This window comes from Lichenostomus cassidix, chromosome 12, assembly GCF_008360975.1.
Source record: "Lichenostomus cassidix isolate B80296 chromosome 12, HeHo_3.0, whole genome shotgun sequence".
Taxonomy (NCBI): domain Eukaryota; kingdom Metazoa; phylum Chordata; class Aves; order Passeriformes; family Meliphagidae; genus Lichenostomus; species Lichenostomus cassidix.
In genome coordinates this window covers 13,562,982-13,585,247 of record NC_139493.1, presented here as the reverse complement: position 1 = coordinate 13,585,247, position 22,266 = coordinate 13,562,982, and the positions used below count along the sequence as shown (strand labels likewise).

At 45.1% G+C, this 22,266-nt stretch overlaps 2 protein-coding genes across 3 annotated transcripts in view; both read left to right on the top strand.

Annotated features, from left to right (window-relative positions):
* Positions 1-16,281, top strand: part of FANCD2 (FA complementation group D2) — a 33,890-nt gene extending 17,609 nt beyond the window's left edge. For both annotated transcript variants that reach the window (XM_085072758.1, XM_085072757.1), the window contains exons 26-44: positions 547-655; positions 1,220-1,318; positions 2,269-2,369; positions 2,575-2,721; positions 3,839-3,955; positions 4,800-4,928; positions 5,117-5,232; positions 6,736-6,849; positions 7,411-7,538; positions 8,856-8,955; positions 9,682-9,804; positions 10,550-10,643; positions 11,189-11,260; positions 12,106-12,144; positions 12,590-12,664; positions 12,847-12,921; positions 15,345-15,491; positions 16,006-16,098; positions 16,186-16,281. In XM_085072758.1, coding sequence (XP_084928884.1) covers positions 547-655; positions 1,220-1,318; positions 2,269-2,369; positions 2,575-2,721; positions 3,839-3,955; positions 4,800-4,928; positions 5,117-5,232; positions 6,736-6,849; positions 7,411-7,538; positions 8,856-8,955; positions 9,682-9,804; positions 10,550-10,643; positions 11,189-11,260; positions 12,106-12,144; positions 12,590-12,664; positions 12,847-12,921; positions 15,345-15,491; positions 16,006-16,098; positions 16,186-16,263 — 1,956 coding nt within the window. In that variant the 3' untranslated portion in view covers positions 16,264-16,281. The remainder of the gene's footprint in view (positions 1-546; positions 656-1,219; positions 1,319-2,268; positions 2,370-2,574; positions 2,722-3,838; positions 3,956-4,799; positions 4,929-5,116; positions 5,233-6,735; positions 6,850-7,410; positions 7,539-8,855; positions 8,956-9,681; positions 9,805-10,549; positions 10,644-11,188; positions 11,261-12,105; positions 12,145-12,589; positions 12,665-12,846; positions 12,922-15,344; positions 15,492-16,005; positions 16,099-16,185) is intronic.
* Positions 16,282-16,830, top strand: BRK1 (BRICK1 subunit of SCAR/WAVE actin nucleating complex). The gene is made up of 3 exons (XM_085072759.1): positions 16,282-16,439; positions 16,529-16,611; positions 16,688-16,830. Exons 1-3 carry the CDS (start codon positions 16,322-16,324, stop codon positions 16,712-16,714), a joined length of 228 nt encoding a protein of 75 aa, XP_084928885.1. The 5' UTR covers positions 16,282-16,321; the 3' UTR covers positions 16,715-16,830.
* The last annotated feature ends 5,436 nt before the right edge of the window (positions 16,831-22,266 follow it).

Genomic DNA, 22,266 nt, shown 5'->3' with positions numbered 1-22,266 from the left:
TACTGCCAGAAAATCTGTAGAATTTCTTCTTGGGGATGCTCTGAACTCTTTGTTCTGTACCTCTGTGAGCTGACAGAAGGGTAAAATGCAGTGCCTTTGTGCAGATTTGGATCATATATTTGCTAACATCAATGGTTGGGATTGTTCCCTGCTGGGGTTATTCTGATAGCACAAGAAGGGCGGAGTTGGCACATTCCCAGTCCTCCTCATCTCCCAGGACTACCTTTTTCCTGGCAGATCTGGGAAGTGCCAAGGGGTCTCCAGAGCCACAGGTATCACAGAACCTGACAACGTGCTGTCTGCTAATTCCTCTTCAATTAATATTTTATCTATAGGTGTTGCTGTATTGTTTTTTATCGATTGCACCAATTATATCCATGTTCTTATGGGCTTCTGAAGAGCTTTGTTCATGCAGTCTGAACCTGGTCACACAGGCCACTTGTGCTGTGTTGTGTGCTTATTCAGGACTTGAGAATGTTATTCAGAAAAGAGTTGCAAAGTGGGTACAAATCTCCCTAATTCAGTGAGTTTGGTTTGTATCTCTAGGTTGTAAATGCTTTCTGCCAGCAACAGGATGCTGAGATGAAGGGGAAAGTTTTAACTCGATTACAAAACATCACAGAGCTGCAGAATGTGCTGGGGAAATGCTTGGCAGGTGAGCATGAAACATTTGTACATTCTGGGCCTGTACCAACTGTGAAGTGAAAGGGATTGTCTTAGATATCAATGGAGGAAGCATATGGTAACACACACTGTGTTTTTACAGTGGCCTAGAAGTTTGTGCATGGACAGCTATAATTGTATAAATTATTGTATAAATTATACATTGTATAATTGTGACAGACTTTTAATTTGTCCAAGTCCAAACTGCCCTTCTCAATCACTTCCTCTGTGAGGAGCATACAAATAACACAGTCTAGAGTCACAAGCATGTGAACTTTTTCAGATCTGCAAAGTATTGACACACCTTGTCCATCTCCCAATAGCCTGCCCAGATCCCAGACCCTCTAATATGCTCCACTGATCCCCTACTCACCAGCTATTCCAGCTCACTGCTTATTAGCAGACACACAAACTTTTACCCTTGTCTCACAGGCACAGACTCCACACTTTCACCAGGACAGTGAAATATGTGATACTTTTTTTAGATACATGTCTGGCCTGTATGTTGTCATTCAGGAGCTGAACTAACACAAGTTCTACATTTTGGCTCTTTCAGCAACCCCTGGCTATGTCCCACCACCAGCTACCTTTGACTCTGAAGCCCCAGAGGCAGTACCATCCATTAATGCTGCTGGTCCAGCCAGAAAAAGGAGTGGTAAAGAAAATTTAAAATGCTTATGCAAATAGATGTGATGGGGGTTGACTGGCAGATTGTACTGCAGCCATTGCACTTATGTGTGCCTAAAGCACTAAATTCTTGGCAAAGTCTGTCTAGCTTGAAATTTTACTTCATCAACTCTTTTTGCAGATGAAGTGGAGATGGAAAAATATCCTACACCAAACAGGTGTTGGATGGTCTGTCTCCATGGGAAAGCTGATGCATAGCATTTAACTGTGAAAATCCAGGGCTTTCATTGATTGCTTTCACCTGTCAAAGTACTTTTTGCATCACTAAGTTCTTTCTTTGATGGGTTTCCAGATGGAATCATCTGGAACTAAATCTGTGTCTTGATCTGCCTTGCAAAGCCCTGAGCTTTAGGTTGTACCTAACCAATTTCTTGGGAACCTTGTCATGGCTCTGCTGCACAAGGAAATTTTTCCTTCATTCTTCCCCATTGCTAGCTCCCACAGAGAAGACACAGAACTTGCCTTTCAGTTTTCAAGCTGAAGCAGACTTGCTTTGTTCTTCCTATCTCTAGTTCTGTTTCTAGATTTAGATTTATTTCTAGTTTGGGTTAGCATTTCCTGGGAACATGTCTGCCTTAAGCCAAAGTGGACAAAAATTCAAATTCCTTTCAATGAGAACAACTGCAGGATGCCACAGAGCAGAAAGCCTTTCCCTCCTGTGCCAAACCCATTGTGCAGGGTCTGGGCCTGTCATGTAAGAGTGATTGAGGCAGAAGGGAAGTTTTGTCTGTGTTTCTGCAGACAAGAGGAGGATCCATCACTTTAGATACTGTTTTGAAGGAGCACTTCATCTATGGACCTGTGCATTCTCCATGCTTTCTTAGTGTTCATTAAAGTACAGCCTGTGCCTGGCTGCAGGTGCTGTCTAGTGCTGAGCACAGTGTAACCTTTGATTCTGAAGATGCTTTTCTGTTTAAGGAAGGAAAAAGAAGGCTGATGGCAGCAAAGCTGGCTCTGCAGATCGTTCTCAAGCAGAGGACAGTTCTGAGGGAAACCAGCTTGATTCTGAGCTGGACAAGGTAGGTGTATATCCCTGGGGATTTGCAAGGAAGACACACTAGGGAAGATGCAATAGAGGCATAAATAAAAGCTTTGAGAGAGGAGTTGCTCATTCCAAAGTTAATCACAGTCAAGTGGTTCAATTCTGCTTTCTGGCACCTGCTTCCCATCAGAATTTTGAAAATTGTCCCTGCAGAGGCCACCCTCCTGCCATTTCCTTTTCAGACTGGTGCTGACAGAGAGGCAGGAAATCCTCTGGCACAGCTGCAGAGCTATCGCCCGTATTTCCGAGAGCTGGACCTTGAGGTGTTCACTGTGCTGCACTGTGGGCTGCTCACAAAGTCTGTACTGGACACAGAGATGCACACAGAGGTGAGTGGAACAGCCTAAACCCACAATGATGAGGCTTTGTGTAATGGCCTCTCTCAGAAGCCTTGGACCTCTCTGCTCCAATGAAGTGCACAGCAGGTTGGTGTTAAGCTGTGTTGGTCCAGGAATGTGAGCTGGGGACTCAGAAAGCTTTTGACACCAAGTACTTCAAGGCACTGAGAAAAAGTGCTCTTCCTGAGAAGAGCTGACATGTCAGGTAATAAGGTTAAAAACAACCTAATGTAAATACTGCACAAAAGGAGAAAGATACTGTATAACATGTATAGACCTAAAGGAAAGAAAGGGGCTTTAATACTGAGCACAGGTGAGCTACAGGGTGTTACATATGCTAAATATTACCTATCAGAAAGAACCTATGACATCTCAGTGAAGCCTGTGTTGCAAAAAGATAAGTGTCCTAAGGCATCATAAACAGCACAAATGTGGGGCTGGTGTCATGGAGGTGCTCTTAGTGAGCAGGGTCCTATGTATTATCTGAGAGTTTGTATAAAGCTGCATTGCTATGGCTGTGGAAAACAGAAGTGCCTAATTTTGTTACCCTCTTTGTAGACAGGCTGAGTCCATCTGGAGTCTCATTTTCAGGCTACAGTAAATGCATAAAATGTGAAAAGGCCATGGCAGGCTGGAGCACAGCCTGGTCTGCCCTTGCAGGACAGCTGTCTCTGTGCATGCAGGTCACAGACCAACTGGAAGACTGTTTGACAAGTCTCTTGGACTATGTGGCATTATTTCAAATTACTTCTTGACCATTATTCAGTTGGTGAATTTTGTGACTGTCTGGGCTTAAAACCTCTTTTTATCCTTAGGAGCTTATTTTCAATGTCAAAGTATCTGAATCTGTTGTTTCTCAGTAGTTAAGTTGTACTGACATTGCCTCAGCTATGTTTAGAGCATCAGGATGGCTTTGTACTTAGAGTAACCAGAACTAGTGTCCCATACCTGCTGTGGGGGAGCCATAAAACCAAGCATCTACCAAATAAGTCCCTCCTGAGGTTAACTAATCCAGGAGGCATAACTGGAAACAGAGGGGGTGAACTTGAGCTTTGGAGGCACTACAGTTACAGCTGGGTCCTGGGATTGACTGTTCTTTTAATTGCAGGCTCGTGAAGTTGTGCAGCTGGGGCCTGCTGAGCTTTGCTTCCTTCTGGATGATCTGTGCTGGAAGCTGGAACATGTGCTGCCCTTGGGCTCCACAAGGAGGGTGCCCTTTCCAAAGGCAAGTACAGCAGGCAATGGGTCCAGGCTTGGGCTGAGGCAGAGCACATCAGAGCACATCAGTCTTTCCCGAGAAATGGTTTTCAGAATTATTTTCATTTAACAGTTGAATGGAAGTGTGACACCCAGCTGTGGGTCAGAGCAGCACTTGCTCTTTCAAAAGAGACGTGTACACTGCTCTTACTTGAAGTGTTTGCAGCATCTGGTTCTCTGCATGTCTCAGGAAAGGGTATTTAACTCAGGGACTCTTGTAGCCTCAAAACTCTAATGACCCTTTTCCTAGCCCTCCCTGGGAAGACTGGCTATGCTGTTGTTCAAGAAGCAGCCCAGGTTAGTCAGGCCAGATGGCTTCAGCAGCCAGCAGAAGCTGCTGCATCCATGTCTCTGCTTTTTCTGCTTTAGAAACCCCTCCTGAGTACAGGGACTCCTTGCTGATGCCCTTAGGTGAAAAGTAAATGCATGTCCCACTGCATTAAACTGAGAAATTCACTGCAACCTGATGGGCTCCATAATATTCATTGTTCTTTCTTCTTTTTTTTCTACCCATCTTAATTCCCACATGCAGAGACTGCCTTCTCTTAGTGTTTGAGTTAAGGGTTGGATTCTCTGATCTTAAAAATCTTTTCCAACCTAAGAGAGCTGAGTGTCACATCAGTTTTAGTCAAATGTTATCCACTTGTCTGAGTTGGTGGTGCTTATTCAGCAGAAGCCAACTTTGCTACCCTGTGACCCTACCTGACCCTGCATGACATCAGGAATTGCACTGCTTGGCAGCAATCTATGATGTAGCAATTATTCTCAAGAAGGGCTGATGAAGCAACTTTAATCTTTTGGATTTGCTGCAGGAAAGAGGCAACAAGGATATTGGCTTTTCCCATCTGTGTCAGAGATCCCCCAAGGAAGTTGCTATGCATGTAGTTGATCTACTAAAGCCAATGTGTAAGCACATGGAGAACATGCACAACTACTTCCAGGTCAGTGGGCAGCAATTTTGACCAAAAGCTATTGAATTTTGTCTCCTGTAAAGACATTTTTCATTTTTGGGGGAAAAAGAGTCACACTGTGTTCTGGTTTTCTAAATGTGGAATTTATGGAAATGGATTCTTGGGCCATTATCTTCCTTTGGAATAGGGTTTAATAAATCATTTGTTCTGTATTAAAGGAAGCTGTACAAAATCAGGGTGCAGAAGATGAATCAGGAGTGAACATCCAGGAGCATCAGCTGATGTCCTCTTGCTACCAACAGCTGCTACTAACTTTTCGCTCCTTATTTGCTTGGTGAGTTTAAAAGTAAAGTACTTGTATAAGGAAAGCCCAGTTATTGCTTCCTCTTCTTGTTTCTTTAAAGTGTTTGTACCCTGCCAAAGGCCTGTGAGCCATGTAAAACAACCTGCTGTAGTGGGTGGAGACTCTAAAAACTTCTTAGTTAAGCCTGGCTTCATTGCCTGATTCTGAGCTGTGCTAAAGCTGTAGGTGATGAAGCACTGAAGTGGATAGAATTTAGCCAATGGGCTTTTGGGTCAAGACCAGCATATAAGAGGCATACTGGCACTTTGCAACTTCCATTCTGCCTAGGGATCTTGGAATTTCTTATCAATCCTTTCCCATTTCCTTCCCCTCATCCTTTGCTAAAATTATTACTGCTTGAATCCTGAGTGATGGAAGAATTTCTTTTGCCAGTGGGAAAGGATTAATGTCTTTCATTGGCCAAGAGGCAGTGCTGCTGATGCATTCAAAGTGGATTCATGAATGTCCAACTCAGAAATGCTTGTGCAGCCTGCAGACTTCTGCATCTGCTTATATAATCCAGGATAGTATCATAAAAGTTTCTTTCTAAACCCCAATTTAGATTTGCGTGAGGAAAGCATTTTACCTTTGTTGTACTTCATAAACAGTAGCAACTGCATAAAAAGGGAGGTCTGAGGTCTGCCTCTCCTGTTGGCTTCTACTGGAACCTCAAGGCCCACAGTCCTGACTATTCCCAGATTTGTCATTTTCTCTTTAGCCAGTGTGAATGTTGCTTGTTCCTGAGCCCCTCTATATTGTAAATCTACGAACCTGGTCCATGTTGTAACAGGCAGCTCAAGATCAGTTATGCTGTCCAGTGTAAAATAATTCTGTTTTGCTGTAGGTCAGGCAGATATATTGGGGTGAGCTGTCCAGCCAGTAAAATTCAACAAATTACAGCTCCTTTTACATATAATGAGTCAAGGCCTCTTATATTACCAATTGTTAATTAACCTGTGTGTTACAGGTGCACTTGAGCATTGCCATTATCAAGTCCCCATGTTCAGTCTATAGAATTAGAAATTATATGTATTTGAGCATTTCTACTACATATATCCTCACAGACATTGGGAGTTCAAAGAAATATGAAGATCTCTACAATTTCCCCCACCCTGTTAGGCTCCTGCCTGTTGTTCAAGAGGTGACCAGCCATGATAACTGCATTTGCACAGCAACTGTCATTATACATCCTCTTTTTCAGGTCTGCATAGCATTGGCTTAGTATATATGGACCTCCACTTAGGGAAAATGGCCTCTCCTCACCAAGCTAGATCTACAGGCTAACTGAAAAGTTAATATTGTTTGTGCTCAAGGCTTTCCATTCCTGTTGAGTTTTCACTTTTTTGTGTGCCTTTATAATTTCCATATTGCAGGACTCTTCTTGAGTATCCAGCTTCTCTATTTTTCATCTTGCAAACTATGCTTAGATATGCATTTGTATCTGATACCTCTTTTCTTCTAGTCTGATGATGAACTGGATTTTTCCCCCCTCAGGAATGGTTTTTCTCAGCCTGAAAATACTGATTTGCTGAGGTCAGCTCTCCAGGTGCTTGCAGACAGGCTAAAGCCAGGAGAGACAGAGTTTCTTCTTCTTGAGGAACTGATAAGGTATAATCAGTATTTCACAAGGTTTGACATGGACAACTTTCAAGGAATTTTCCCCATTTTGGGTAGATATTATGGGTAAATGTGTGTTTGGGAGTTCTCACAGAGACCACACACATTTCAAACAGCTTTGTATTTAATTGAATGGCAGTGTAGTCAAACCTTATGAAGAGGAGTAAAAAATACAAAGTGTAAAATATGCATGAATCTGTGGATCTGATTTGTTTGTATGCTCTTTGAGAAAAGTAGATTAGTAGGATTCACAGAAGGAATGACTGTGTTCTGGAGAGTTAAGTTGCTTACAGGTATACTAGGCAAAAGCAGTATATTAAGCTCTTGCTAGACTTAGATTGGCTGGGGCTTGTGGGAAGTTTCTCAGTGACTGAATTCTTACATGTTAGTGGCTGACCACCCCTTCTTCAGAAGGGCACTGAGAGAGACAAAACACTGGGATAGGGAGACCTTGGATCTGAGATGCTCTAATGCTTCATTTTTATTTATGTGTGTCTGAGAGATTACCCTGCCTACAGTCTTTTTACCTTCTCTCTTTCCTGTCATCTCCAGTGAGAGTTTCCAGTACCTCCTGAATTTCCAGCAGAGTGTTCCCAGCTTCCACTGTGCCTACATCCTCACTCAGCTCCTGATTGTAGTTGCTGAGAAGCCCATTTCTGGCTGGAAGAAGGAGAAAATGGGTAATGTGTGAAGAGTCACTCATCTCAGATGAATTTTTGTGTGGTCTTTTGCCTTTTAAGGGCAGATTTCCCTTTCACATCCTGGTAGTCTCACTGGGTGAACAGTCCTAGCCATTAATAAAGGGAGCAGCTCTAAATATATTGGAACCTCTTTGGTATTTGTTCTGCTGTGTCTCAGTCACATGCAGATAGGCAGACTCCAGCTCTCTCAGCTGGTGTTTTTAAAAATCAGAGCTTCACAACTTTTAAAAAAGATCTAAGCACAAACCTGTTATTCAATATTGGAACCATTTTAATCACTGGTTATGGAGGTGATTGATCATATGCTTAATCTGCTGTAACTTCCTTCTGTAAGTACAGATATCTGTGACAGCTCATTTCCAAAATTTATGGAAATGAGCTGCAAATAACAGCTGTTACTCCAGGGCACAGAGAGGAAAACTTGTAAATTCTTAATCCATGCCACAAATGTTTTCAATTAAAGTTCCTCTCATGAATTAGGACCCATTATGTATGATAAACAGCAGGTAAGGGTCAGACAATAGGGAATATACAAGAAAACTACTTGGTCTCCACTTCAGCACACACTGAAATAAAGAGTCCAGTCAGTTGCCTCTCTCAGCCATTCCTTGTCATACTAAGACACCTATAGAATTTGTCCTTCTCTAGCCCCCCCATAGCCACGCAGAATTGTAAATTCCCTCCTTTGAGACTATTTTAGTATTAAAACAGTCCCACAATGGGAGAACTGTTGACTGAGTGTGGCAGGTTAAAAACCTATTTTAACTAATCATTTCATGATTTTAAACATTGTTGCAAGAGACAAGTAGGTTTGTTAGCAGTTGTGATGTCAGAAATTTGTAAACTTTAAACTTGTCTTTTCACATTTATTTGTATAGTGGCCAAAAGGCCAAGTCACTTGTTATTGGAATTCCATTTCTAGAAAAGGATACCCTAAGGGTTGCATATGGCCTAATTAAAAACAAACACATGGCACACTGTAGGAGCTACCAAACAAATAAGGTTTAATGTAAATTTGTCAGGCAGAAATGGCTAGAGGTGGATTATGGTTCTGATGTGAACAGGTATTCCAGACCAGGAACATGCTGGATGTGCACATATTTTGTTATCACAATATGAGTCCTTGGGCCCTTTCAGCTTTTTAGGGACAATGCATTCTGACTTAGAAAGCTCAGGCACGTGAGAGGTAGTGAGATTGTGATCTTTCAAAAAATCATGTGAACATCCTGATTCTATATGGAAGAAGAAAATGTTTTTTGATTCTTCTTTCATTAAGTTATTCCTTATGTTTCCCAGCTTCGCTAGCCAAGCAATTCCTCTGCCAGTCCTGGTTGAAGCCCAGTGGAGAGCGAGAGAAGGGCAGCCAGTTCAACAGTGCCCTGCACACCCTGCTCTGGTAAGGCTCAAGCCATTCCCTCAGGCATGCCAAGACACTCTTTTTCTAATGATTACTGTTGCTGCAGAGGAATGCCCCCTCTGAATCATAACCCTCATGGTTTCACAGCTTGGCTTAAAGCCCTGTTTCTACACTGTTTCTAAAGCATAATTTCTCTCTTTGTTTGAAGTGTGAGGTCAAGCTGAGCACCTTTCCTCATCAGGTCCTCTGTCACTTGTCAGGAAGTTCTCATCAATGCCCTCCAGGAGACTCCTGGATTGCCTGTGGCCTGCTGGGCTGTTCTTCCTGCAGGGAATCATGGTGGTTAGTCCCCCATGAGGATCAGAGCCTGCAATATGGGGATACTCCTGGCTGTCTGAAGAATGCTTTTTTGGCCTGTTCCTGATCCAGGTGGCCTATAGCAGACATCCATTTCAATGCCACCCATACTGGTTGGGTGTTCTCCCTCATAAAGGTCAATTCCATTTCATCCTCTTCCCAGCCTGTCCTTCCAAAATACAAGAATGAGGAAATACTGAATCCATGTATGTTTCAGATCATGGTAGCTTTTACTGACATCACTGAGACAGTTCTAAGTATTGCTTTGGGGTTTGTGCATGTAATTTCCTTTGGCAGGGAAGAGCTTGGCAGTTTGAGGCCACATGCTGGAGGTTAGGTAGCATTCAAGACCTTCTTGTGTTATTCTGCTTAATATCTACTGATCAACAATGCTGGTTTTGGATTTAGTGTCTACCTGGAGCACACAGATAACATCCTGAAAGCCATAGAGGAAATCTCCAGTGTTGGTGTTTCTGAACTGATGAACTCTGCCAAAGATGGATGTTCTTCTACTTATCCTACACTAAGCAGGTAATTAACAATAGCAATAGAAACTTGGGATTCTATTATATGTATAATGGCAATTTCTGCTTTTAAATGTTTTGTTTTCTTATTTAGTGGTCCATTGTGGTTTCACGTTGATACTGTGGTAGCTACTCTGGACACTTGTAAACATTGTTTTGGCACTATGCAACAGGGTAGCACATGGTAGCTTTCTGCCAAAGTGGAATGTCCTGTACTTAAAATGACATTGAGTTTATTGCTGTGAGCTATTTTAACTGGAGAATGAACTGCTGTCTGTCATCAGGTGTGTTGTCTCTTTCTGTGCTACTGTGGTGGTACAAAGCACTCTCAAAGTCAGCCTCAGAGGCGTGGGGTGGCTGTAGGAAATCTGGGCTCGTATGCAGTGTGCAAAAACACACTCACAGAGCTTCTGCCCCTGGCACAGGAATTTGGAAACAGGGATGACCAAAGCTCCTGCACTCTGAAACTTCCAAAATCATCTTAGGCTGAGAGCTGCAAACCTTTCACTGTGCACTTCCAGGGCTATAAGTGTGGTTCATGCTGAGAAAGTGGTAGTGACTTCCAAGGAGTCTCCATCTGTTGGGACAATTGGGCTGGGCTAGACAAGTTTGTGAGTCCTAGAGCCAATCTCCTGTGATTTCCTCTAAGAAGGATGCCCAGCTGGGTAACCTCTAGTTTTCCGCATCATTCTGGTGACAAACAGGCTACCAGAATGCTCAGAGCTAACTTTGTTTGTTCATTTTCTCCACAGGCAGACATTCCCAGTTTTCTTCAGAGTAATGATGGCTCAGCTGGAGAGTTCAGTGAAAAGCATCCCAGCTGGGAAACCATCAGACTCAAGTGAGGTAGGAAAATAAATGCACTAGACTCTTTGAGGGGAAGAAAAGTTAAACTGGACAGTACAATAAAGATGTATTAATTGGAAAGGAATTTACTTCTGAACTTTGACTAGGAAATACAGACACCTTCATTCATCAGCCAACATTGATATACAGGGTAACATATAAGTAGCATCTTTTTTTCCTGATTTGTACCATGTCAAAAATCTAGTAAATCCAGCAGAAGCTGTTACCAGAAAATAAGCATTAATCAGCAAAATACTAAAATGTGCAGTTGGTCTGCATACCTGTGTGGGAGCACAACATTATTTTGCAACAGAGAGCTGCTTTGAGAGCAAGGAAGTGAATTAACTCCTAGCACTTTAAGCCACTGATCAGGCTGGAATTGTCATGAAGTGTTTCTGCTGTGATAAATATGCTTGTGGTGAAGCTTTGTTCCTCTGTCTTCAACAACAACAACAATGCTTTGGATGCAGCAAATGCTGAAAGCACCTCCAGCAAGGTGAGAGGAAATGCACCATCTTGAGTTATTGTCCCCTTGCATCCCATAGGTGCAGCTGGAGAAGCTGCTGCGCTGGAACATTGCTGTGCGGAATTTCCACATCCTCGTTAACTTGGTCAAGGTGAGGTTCTGGTTGTTGTTCTGCCTTTACCTTCAAATTCCAGCAAAGCTTGGTGTGCCCAGACTCATGAGCATTGGGGAAAAATGTGAAGTGTGACTCACTAGTGGAACAACCTGAAGATGGTAAATAAAGCCAGTTATAATCTGTGCCTGGTCCCAATGGATGGAATATTCCTTCCTGTCAGTTTTGGAGCAGGTTCATTCAGTGTCTGTGAGTGTGATGCTGTTTGGGGTACAAAGTGATAGGTACAGCTGCACTTTTCCCCTTTCTTTGGATGATCATCACTGTTTATTTTTATATATCTGAAGTGATAATTGGCAAGCCTAGGTTTTTCAATTCCAGGTTTTTTTTTTATACAGTAGCATTCACTGGAGGCCCTACCTGTGCTCCGGGTGCCTTTTGAGAGCACAAAGGGTAGAGTTGGACTGTTTAGTTCACTTTTGTCCACAGTTCAATTTAGTCCATGGCAGCACCAGGGTACCTTTGTGTTATTTTGCCCATCTCAGTTTTGCTTTGTCCATTATATGGTTACTTGCCCATCAGCTGGGCTTGGGTCTCTTGGGTCCCAAACTGTTAAGAACTTTAGACTCATTGAGATAATTTTGTGCCATCTGCAAAGGTGAACCTTAGACTCCCAAACAGTAATCCTGCCAAGTGCTTCCACCTTCCACTACAGTTCATGTGCTTATGTGGTGTTCCCTGCTGAAACTTGAGAATGGATGTTGCCTTAGAGCAGCGTTCACACCTTCACGAGGGTGTGCCATGAAGGGCTGTTTTTAGTTGTGCTTGCATGGTTTTCTTTAGACTTGTAGACTGATCTGACTCTTTTTTCCTTGTCCATGTAGGTATTTGACAGCAGGCCTGTACTCAGTATCTGCCTGAAGGTAAGCAAGAGTTCAAAATAACTGGAGAAAGAGTTTAAGTAGCAGCTTTCTTGAATCATTGCCTTCAGGGCAGTGTAGTGGTTACTAGATTCTCTGGAAGAAGCAGATACTGTGTTCCTTATACCTTGCTATACATATATATGTATAGTGATTCTAACATGTTTCATTTAGTTCAGTTTTGTTCTCAGATGCCTTGTGGATAAAACCAGGGATGTGTACAATGATGAGACCTTGTCCTTCTAGCCTCTCTTTGCAGTGATTAAAGGGGGACCCTTTACTGATCCTGTATATTCCACTACAGCCTTCACATGAATATAATCTTTTTCTAAGCAAGAACAGTCTCTGGGGTAGCTTAGAAGAATGTATCATTATCTCATCTGACTGTGATGGTTCTTTGAGAAGGAGTTTAAATTTGCTTTCTGATATATTTATCACTCTTTTCTAGTACGGCCGCCTCTTTGTAGAAGCATTTCTGAAGCTTGCCATGCCTCTCCTGGACCACAGCTTTAAAAAGCACACGGTAATCCTGGGGACAAGAACTGGCTGCAGCCAGTTGCATGACTGATACTTCCTACATACACATATCTTACCTCTATCCCATAACCCTTTGAAAGGATTGCTAGGACTAATGCTGTTTTAATATTGTTTCCCTTATGGAAAGGTCCTTTGAGAATGATTTGCTGGTCTACTTATTTATTGTAGGATGATGTGCAGAGTTTGCTGAAAACCTTGCAGCTGAGTACCAGACAACTTCATCACATGTGTGGCCATTCCAAGGTAAGATCTGTTCCAGCTGCAGCACAAACTCCTGTCCTAAGAATGGTGTTGTTTCCCTTCCACTACTTTTCCAGGGCATAGGCAGGCTCTACTTGCATGCTTCCAGCAGAGCCTGTACAAGCAAAAACTCTGAGAGAAGGTGAAGTAGCCTTGTTTAATGGCCCAAAAGTTGTAGCATTTATTCTGGAAATGGCTGACTTGGATGTCAGATCAGGTTGGCGTAATATTTTTTAGGACAGAGCTTTGGACATCTTTGTTTGTTGGCATCTGTAAGGGGGTGTTTCTGAGGACGCAAGCTAAGACCTTAGAGACCTTGAACAAAGTACAGATGCCAGATTGGTAATATAGGAAAGAAGCTTTGCCAAAGATGAACAGTCTTGTGAGTCAGAAGAGTCAGCAACAAGAGGTGGATGGGGAAAAGCCCTGATCAAAGTCCTCTTGAGATGGCTTTTATGTTCTTATGTTGGTAAGGGCAAAGGGAGAAGGAAGGGCGAGGGTGGTAAGTCCGCCTGTCTCTGTAGGAGCCTTGGGGCAGCAGGGAGGGAGAGAATTAGCACTTTGCTTACAGTGTGGACAGATAGTGCTTGTTGCAAGAGACAGTCAGTCAGGAGAAGACAGAACTTCATGTGTGCTGATCTGTTCCCAGCTCCTAAAGATTTACAGACACTTGTCTAAGAAGGGAGCTTTGCCAAAGTAGTTGAAGGGAGAGCTAAGCCAGATCTGCTACCTACTTAAGCCAGAGCTGGCATCAGGAGCAGAGAAATTTAGCTGAAGATCAGAACATGCTGTTGCAACTCTCAGCACAGGGTGAGAATTAGAAGCTGGCACAAACCCTGACAATGCTAACAAGTCGTGCTTGAAAGTGAAATACTCATACCCACTCTAAACTCACAATTCACCTTGTAAGCAGGATAACAGCATTGCAGCTTTTCACATCATGTTTGTCTTTGCACTTGATGATTTTCAAGTGCTGTGTCTCATAGTCCCTTGTTAGCACAGAGCTGCAATTAGTGAACACCCATGTTCTACCACTGCTCTGGTGCCTGCTGCAATCTGACTAGATCTCTGTGCCAAACTATTTTGCAAGAATGAGAAGGCAGAAACTGAATCTGGGGCAAGTAAATGTATGCAATGAATGCTCCATACTTGTTTGAAGAGGAGTTGACACCAACATGTGTTAAACCAACCTTGATTTCACTTTATTACAAACCTCATGGATGCTTGCTGACCCTGGTGCAGTGCAACCTCAGATTTTGTCATTCTCCCGCAATACATGTGTCTTCAAAGAGCATTACACAGCAGGCGAACGCAATCAGTTTCACCTATCATTTCCTAAGTATTTGTAATTTCCTCTTTCATACCAAGCCTCTCTTCTGTTTATGTATCTAACCCTGGGTGCAAGGACAGTTTCTGGAGACAGATTTTTGCCAGTGCTTTGTTGAATCTTCAAACTGCCTGCAAACAGTTGGGCAGGTTCCAGGGCCCAGGGAACACTGTGAGTGTTGATTGTGTCATTAGTAAGGGTTTTGTTGATTTGGTTCTGATTAGTGCTGATGATTGCTAGGTCCTGCCTGTTATTACACAGGCTAGAGAACAGCTTTCTGTTGGTAATCAGTTACCCCATTGCCTGCTGGCAGAACTTGAAGGAAAGCAGTGTCCCTCTGCCCAGACATGTAGAACTCTTCCAAGAAATGCAGGTGACCTGAATTCAGAGTATAGCTAATGAGAGCGTCTTAGTTCCAGAAGATTACAAAGTATTTTCATGAAAGAGAAAATACTTATGTACAAAATAATTGTGCAGGTTCTGGCAGGTTGACAGATTTTCTGGTTTAGCAATGACTGTTCTGTACTGCAGATTGGAGCCTAGCAGGAGGAGATGCTCACCCAGAGCTAAATCTCATATGATACCTGGCATAGCTGCCCTTCCTCTGGTGGTTTTTGCTTACAGCAACTCCATCTGTTCCCTCCTGCCCTAGTTCTCCAAAAGCCAGTGCTTCTTTGGTCCAGAGAAGCTGGCTTTGGAAATTAGAGTGAACACACATTCCATGTAAAGGAATTGGATGAGGCACTGAGCAAGAAAAAAATTGTGGAAGTGGTATATTCAACACCTTTCTCATTTTCTTTCCTGGGTTTGGGAATTCAGACAGTAGTTACTAGTCTCTCTCTAGAGCTCATGACAGAAACTGAGGTTTCTTTTTTAATCAGGGTGAATATAGATGTTTGGATTGTTGCAAGGGATCATTTTAGACAAAATACTGATCTGAGCTTTATTTTTTAACAATAGCTATAATTTGACCAAAAAGTGATGTAATCTGGGCAAGTTCTGTGGAGATCATGTCCATCCCACCTGGTAATAGATGGCTTTTAAACAGCCAGAATGCTCAGGCAAGAATCAGTCCTCATCACATTTTACTGTTTCATAGATTCATCAAGACATTGGACTGACCAACCATGTGCCTTTGTTGAAGAAGTCCCTGGAACAATTTGTGTACCGAGTGAAGGCAATGCTGGCATTCAACCACTGCCAGGAGGCCTTCTGGGTCGGCATCCTCAAAAATCGGGATCTTCAGGTGAGAATCACTGCCCTACCTGGGGCAATTAAAATCTGGGAGAGGACAATGCTCATGTTGTCCAGGTAACTGTAACTCTCCTCCCCTTGGGTGTGGGTATAGCTAAAAGGCCAAATTCAGTGTGACTGTAGTACAGTAATGGTTTGTACTAACAGTGCAGGAGAAAGAAGCATTTTATTTCAAGATTAAGGATCTGCATCTCTAGGTTCTTGCACTGAGGGGTCATGTTTGATTGTAATGAACAGGTACAGAAGATTCTTTGTACATGCACAAGAAGGAAGAGATAAAGGGCACTTGAACAGCTTCAAACACTTTCATGTGTGGCTTTAAAAGAAGCCAGTTCTGGCTCTTCATCTTTCACTGTAGAAGCAGGACAGTTAAAACTTCAATTTTTTTTTTTCCTCTAAAACTTTTTATTTAAGAAGGCAACAAAATGCCCTTTTCTTCCATCCCACCCTGGGATGCTTTGGCCACATCACATACACTCAGTACAGGTCTTTCCCATTCAACGTAGGGAGAAGAGATTCTGACTCAGGCTTCCGAGGAGAGGGGCTCTGATGAGGACGAGGAGGACGAAGAGGACTCGGCGGAGGGTCCCGCTGAGGAGGTATTTCAGGGGCCGCCGGGCTGCGCCTCCCGAAGGCGGGGGAGGGCGGGGATGGCGCTGCAGCACTGACGGCGGTGTGTCCCGCAGGAGGCGAGCGGCAGCGACACGGACGGCAGCGAGGAGCGCGGCGGGGCCAGGCCCGGCCCTGAGGCGGTGCGGCCCTGAGGCGGCGGGCGGGCGGGCGGGGCGCTGGTCCCGCGCAGGCGCGGCGGCGGCGGCGGCCATGTCGGTGCAGGAGGACCCGGTACAGCGGGAGATCCACCAGGACTGGGCCAACCGCGAGTACATCGAGGTGATCACCAGCTCCATCAAGAAGATCGCGGACTTCCTCAACTCCTTCGGTGAGGGCGCGGGGCGGCGGTGGGGGCTGCGGGCGGGCCGGGCCGGGCCGTGAGGGGGCCCGCCGTGTCTCACTGCCGCCTCCCCGCAGACATGTCGTGCCGGTCCCGGCTGGCCACCCTGAACGAGAAGCTGACGGCGCTGGAGCGGAGGATCGAGTACATCGAGGCCCGGGTGAGCAGCGGGGCGGTTAGCTGGGTGCGGGCCGGGCCCGGGGCGGCCCTGGCTGAGGCCTTTCCTTTTCCCGTAGGTCACCAAGGGGGAGACGCTGACATAGGCCCGGGGCGGCCCCGGCCCCCGCCGCCGGAGCACCGACGCCCCACACTCCGCTCGGGGCCCGCCGCCACCGCCGCCGCCTCTGCTCGTGTTGCCAATAAACCGCTGTGCTCCTGCCCTGCCTGCTCTCTGCCTGCCTGCCTGGGGCCGGGCCGCGGGATGCCCGGCTCCCTGCCACCGTCCTGGATGTCCAGAGCCTGCCCTTCCATCTGCCTGACCCACGGGGTTTGGGCACACGTTCCTCCCCACGCGTGGGGGCTGTGCCACAGGGGCCGCGGGCCAGGCTGTTGTCAGCTCCTGGAGGCACCTGACCAGCCTTTGGGGTGCTTTATGCTCCTACTGGGATCACAGCAGAACATCTGGTGATCCCTATGGTCTGGAGGGTGTCTCAGCCTTCACATGTGCACATGTCAGGGCAGTGTTGGGACAGCAGGCTCACTTGGTGTGGTGCACATGCCACAGGAGAGGGCCCTTTGCCAGCACCCGGGAAGAGGTGCTTATCCTCCTCTCTGCGAGGCAAGTGGCAAGGAGAAGGAAGTCTCTCAGCCCTTACCACCACTCCTCTGTTTATCTCAGTTTTTCCAGTGGGCATCTAGATCTGCAGATACACTGCTCATATTTTAGCGTTTGTTGGGGAGTCCATGGAGTTGATCTCAGCAAAGGTTTTATTGCTTCCCAGCAAGCTTCAAATGTCTTGGTATATTTTCCAGCTATAATCTTAGCTTTTACATGAGGGCAGTGTCATGCCTGCAGTGTTTACTAAGCACCTGGGTTACTTATGTTCATTATATTTTTGAAGCTGTCTGACATCAGCTGGTTCCTTGTTGACATAGGTCTTCCTCGAAGCTCACAGTTTTGTTCTCCATAGGAATCTCTGTGTTTTCTATTGTTTAAGTGTTTCTCCAGCCTTTCCCTCAGCGCTTGTAGTGGTTACTGTCAGGTTGGGCTGCACATCAGGGAGGCTTGGCTGCTTTTGGAGCATAGTACCTGTGGAAATAAGTGCTTTGTAACAGCCCTGCAGTGGAGTGGAACGGCCGTGGATCACTGCACTTAGGTGTAGGGCTGATACCAAATTAGAGTGCTGTCATGCTACATTGATAGATGGAGGGAAAGTAGCTCTCTCTTGGCTCCAAGGTGGCTGCTCTGTAGCCCAGGTGGGTACATCAAAAGTACTGCCATGGCCCATGCACTGCTTACTGTGGATGTGCTGGAGTGGGGTCTTGAGATCTCCATCCTTGGAGATAACTTAGTACTTACCCGAACTGAACTGATCTGATTTTGATATTGGCCCTGCTTCCCTGCTTTGGATGGGAGGGGTGTGAGGCAGAGACCACAAGAGGTTCTTGCCTAAATTGTGCTAGAGTTGTTCAACCCAAAGACTGAATGGGAGACAGGGTACCACAGACATCCCTGTGGCTGGGGCTGTACTAGGCTGACCTCTTAACTGGAGATCCACTGCTTGTTTCTGTTCCCAGCTACATTGCTTGTTCTGTTCCCAGCTACATTCCCAGAAAACATTGCTTGTTTCTGTTCCCATCAACAGTGTGGTGTGCCTCAAATCCCTTCCTGGTCTCCTGACTGGCTGTTGTAATGGCTCTTTTTCCTCTGATACCAGGATTTCACAAAGCAGTAGGTTTAGCCACCTGTTGGTGGGATCTGCCGGAAGGTACCACTTGTCCCAGGATATGTGCTCTCACACAGCTTCAGCACAGTTCACAGTTCATGTCCCAGCAGGGATGCTGGGGAGCTCACTGTAGTACAGAGTTCTGCCCTTTTTCTTTCAAGGAGTCTTACAAGTTCCCTCAGGAACCAGGCTTTCTGGTGCTGCTAATTCCAGGTTATCTCTGGGAGGTGGAGAAGCCTCCTGGTCCTCAGGCTGGTACTGCTTCTTCCAGCAGCTGCTGTGGTGTGCAGCCTTGTAATAGATTGAGCTTTGATACATTTCATTATTTTAAATACTGGGGAATTCTGTTTGCCTTTTTTTTCTTTGTACTGTATTTTGGTTTTTGGTTGTTTATTTTCAGAATATGATGCCCCAGGAATCTACATTAAACTTTTCTGGAGTGGATTTGTGTATTCTAATTTAGAAGACTGATTTATGTGGCGTGTTAGTGGTGCTGTTCTTCCCACCACACATTTAATGTAGCAGGAGATGGCAGTGTCCTCTATGTCCTCCCAGCATGCTGTCTTCATGTCCTGAGAGGCCTGGGTCCTCTGCTTGTGGTCAGCAGAGACCTTTTGGTGGTGTGAGACCTTTTCCCAGAGCCTGAGCTGCAGAGAAGCTGGTTTGAAGCCCCTTGAGAAGGTGCCAGAATTGACCTAGAGAGCCTGAGCCAGACAGTAGCTTGAGAAGGGTTTGCACTCTCAAATGACACACAATGGGCTTGTAATCCCCACTACCTGCTGAACAGGCAGCCAGGCCTCATCTGGAGCAGTGCACCAGTCCTCATTAGAGGCTCTGAGGTTTGGGAATGAGCATGCAGTGTTTTGATCCTGGGTGGGAGACAAGGTGTGTTGGCATCACCCTTTGTGTGGTGTCAGCAGAAGAGGGCGCTAGAGCTTGATTCAAGCTTTGCATAGCCCAAAAAAGTTGTAGTCTGATCCAAAGCACATATTTTAAGATTAATGGATTGGACCAGACTCTTCAAATAGTTCTAGCTTTTAATAAATGTGCTTTGGGCTCTCTCAGTGCTTACTGCAAGCAGAGCTTTGATTTTAGGAAATGATTTTAAAGTAAAATGTATCTTCATCCCCTTTATGTTGCAGGAGATTGAACCTGATAATTCAGTGAGTTGAGGTGATCTGGACAGAGGAGCATGTTAGGACACAGCTGAGTTGTTGAGGGAGAGTTGCACTTTGACCCTAAGAGCTTTGCAAGGCTGAATTTTAAAGATCCCAGAAGATGGTGTCTGCTTACATCCTGATGCCAAGGCACTGACAGCAGTGGATGTCACTCGAGTAGTTGTCTCACAAAGAGAAGATTGGCCCTGCCAGCCTGGTATTACTACTTCTCCCCAGGTCAGTGAGATGGGAAGGTCACAGGAGTATGGGAGGGCTCCAGATTCACTGAGATTTTCCATACAATTTCCAAAAGCTGCCAGCAGTACTGCTGTGAGATCTGTAGAGTGTGAGGATCTGTGACTTGGCCCTAGAGCACATAAAAGCTTTAGGATGGATGTACCATGAGCTCACCTTTCCACTCACCTTCCCCATCCATCTTTCTCTGCAGTCTGACACAGCCTGTGTGTTTTCATATCACAGAAATGTGAAGCCAGTAGTCAACAGAACCCTTTTTTTGGGGGGGAGAGCATTATCACTGGTATGTCCTAAATCAAAAGTTTGAGAATAATATCCTGGGGAAACAACAGATAGATCAAACTGAGTCCTGCTGAGTTCAAAGTCAGACCTGTGGTAGATCTGAGGTTTGCCTTGGCTGGGGGATTCTCCAGCTAGTTTGCTCAGTGCTGCACAGAGCTGCTGGCCTAGCTCCAGCCCTTCTCTATAACTCTCTCTGTGTTGCCCCTATGTCAACAGGTAACCCCACCAGGTAACCAACCTGTGCCTCGTTATCGCTGTGGGCTTTTCTGCTACCTGGCCTTGCCAACTCTTGGCAAGCACACTGCTGACATCGCGGTGGGGGGACAAGTCTCAGCCTGCCTTGCTCAGAGGGTTACAAAATGGGTTCTAGGACCCAACCCATCTCACAAAATGTCTGGATTAAATATCGAAATCCTTGGCATTGCCTGTGTACTTCAAAGCGCTGAGGAAAAGGGCTTTGATCAAGAGGGAGGATCAGCTGAAGCAGGGAATTGTCCCTTGGGCTCTTTGTGCTTCCCAGGGACCATGTGTGCTCTCCTGCCTGTGGCTCTGCTTCCGTGAGGCACTTCCAGCTTTATTGCTAGACCAGAAGACCAGATGAGAAGGGACCCCAGGGAACTGGGAGAACTGGGAAGAAGAGAGGAGTAGATACTGAGAGCAGGTTTTTTCGCAGGTTGCTCCTGGAAGCAGTTCTCCAGTCAGGGCAGTGGGTGGGGAAAGTATCCTCAGACTACATGCTGATCTCTGTGCTTGCTGCAGCATTTGGCTCAGCCAGGCTGGGGGCTGAGGACAGCTCACTGTTCCCTACTTCTCTGGCAGCCAGCAGCCTGCTCTTTATGGCCTTGTGCTTTGTGTTGGGGCTGCACTATCTATCCTGTTGATGGGCCTTGGCTTCAGCAGCCAGACTGTAACTGGAAAACTGCTCTTGTAGCTAAATTGGACCAGCAGCCAATGCCCCTGAGGCCATTCACCCCTGTCTTGCAGAGCTGCATCCCTCAGAGCCCATTTGTGAGCCTGCAATGTGCTGACCGTAATAAAGGGGAGCTCCCATAATGAGGGAACATTTCCATCATTACCTGTAGCCAGTAAGGGAGGGGATCTTGTGCTTGTCTCAGTACTGGAATCACTCACTCTTCAGCCTGATGAGCTGTTGATAACAGTGCCTGAGGAGGTCAGTAATACTCCAGGAAGTGACTGATACATCCTGGCCTTTGATTTAGCCTGCTCAAACAGGCCTAGTTCTTAAATTTAACTGTCTTTAGCAAAAATTTTGCTGGGTTAATTTAAATACTAATAAAATGAATTATTTATTATGGCAAGTAATTTCATGGAAGGGTACAGAATGAGAAAAAAATTGAAGATCTTAGTAAGGTATGACATGGTCCACTCTCATGATTCCACAAAAGCTTTCAAGGCTAAACCTCAGGGTTCCTCCCAGCCAAAGGCAAACAGCTGCTTTCTTATGATTTCAGCATAACAGGGTCTTACTGGTCTGGGGTTAGGGAGTGGGTTGGACTCACTGCTTGTTGCTTTTTCTTCTCTATCAAAACTCTTAGTTTAAATCCAGAAAGGTAGCTGTAAACTACCTGTAGCCTGCAAATTGCAGCTGACAGGCATAATCCCCCCGCAGTTACCTGTGCTTCCGAGGCTCACAACAATTGTTGAAGCAGACTTTATTTAAAGGAAAATAAGTAGCAACTAAGTAAATTTACAGGAGGGACTAACTTAACCAACGCATTGGATAAAAGTCGGGGTAGGGCAAGAGGTGACATGGGAATGTTTTAATCTGTCAGAAATGTGATGACTTAATGAGCAATTACTACTCCATGTACCATCACTGGGCCCCTCCTACACTCACTTTGGAGTATTTCTACATTTCTCATGCAACCTGCCTGTGTGACAAATCATACACACACTGTACCCAATTAGTGTCAAGCATAAGAGCTTCTCTGCCTGTGTCTCACCTCTTTAAACTCCTCCTGGAAGCAATTTTCCCAGCATACAATGAATAAACCACCATTCTCCTAAATCTCTCAGAGGACAGTTCCCAAATAAAGGCCAAGTAAACACACGGAATACATGATAAAGGTTTCTAATTCATTAGATAAAATTCTTCCCAGCAGCATATACAGAGGGTTACCTGTGCTAAGTGTTCAGTGTTACATGTAATTAAAAATGTCAGGGTAGGTGGGACAAGGCCCTTGTAGAAAAGTAGGGGAACACAAAAAAGCCCAA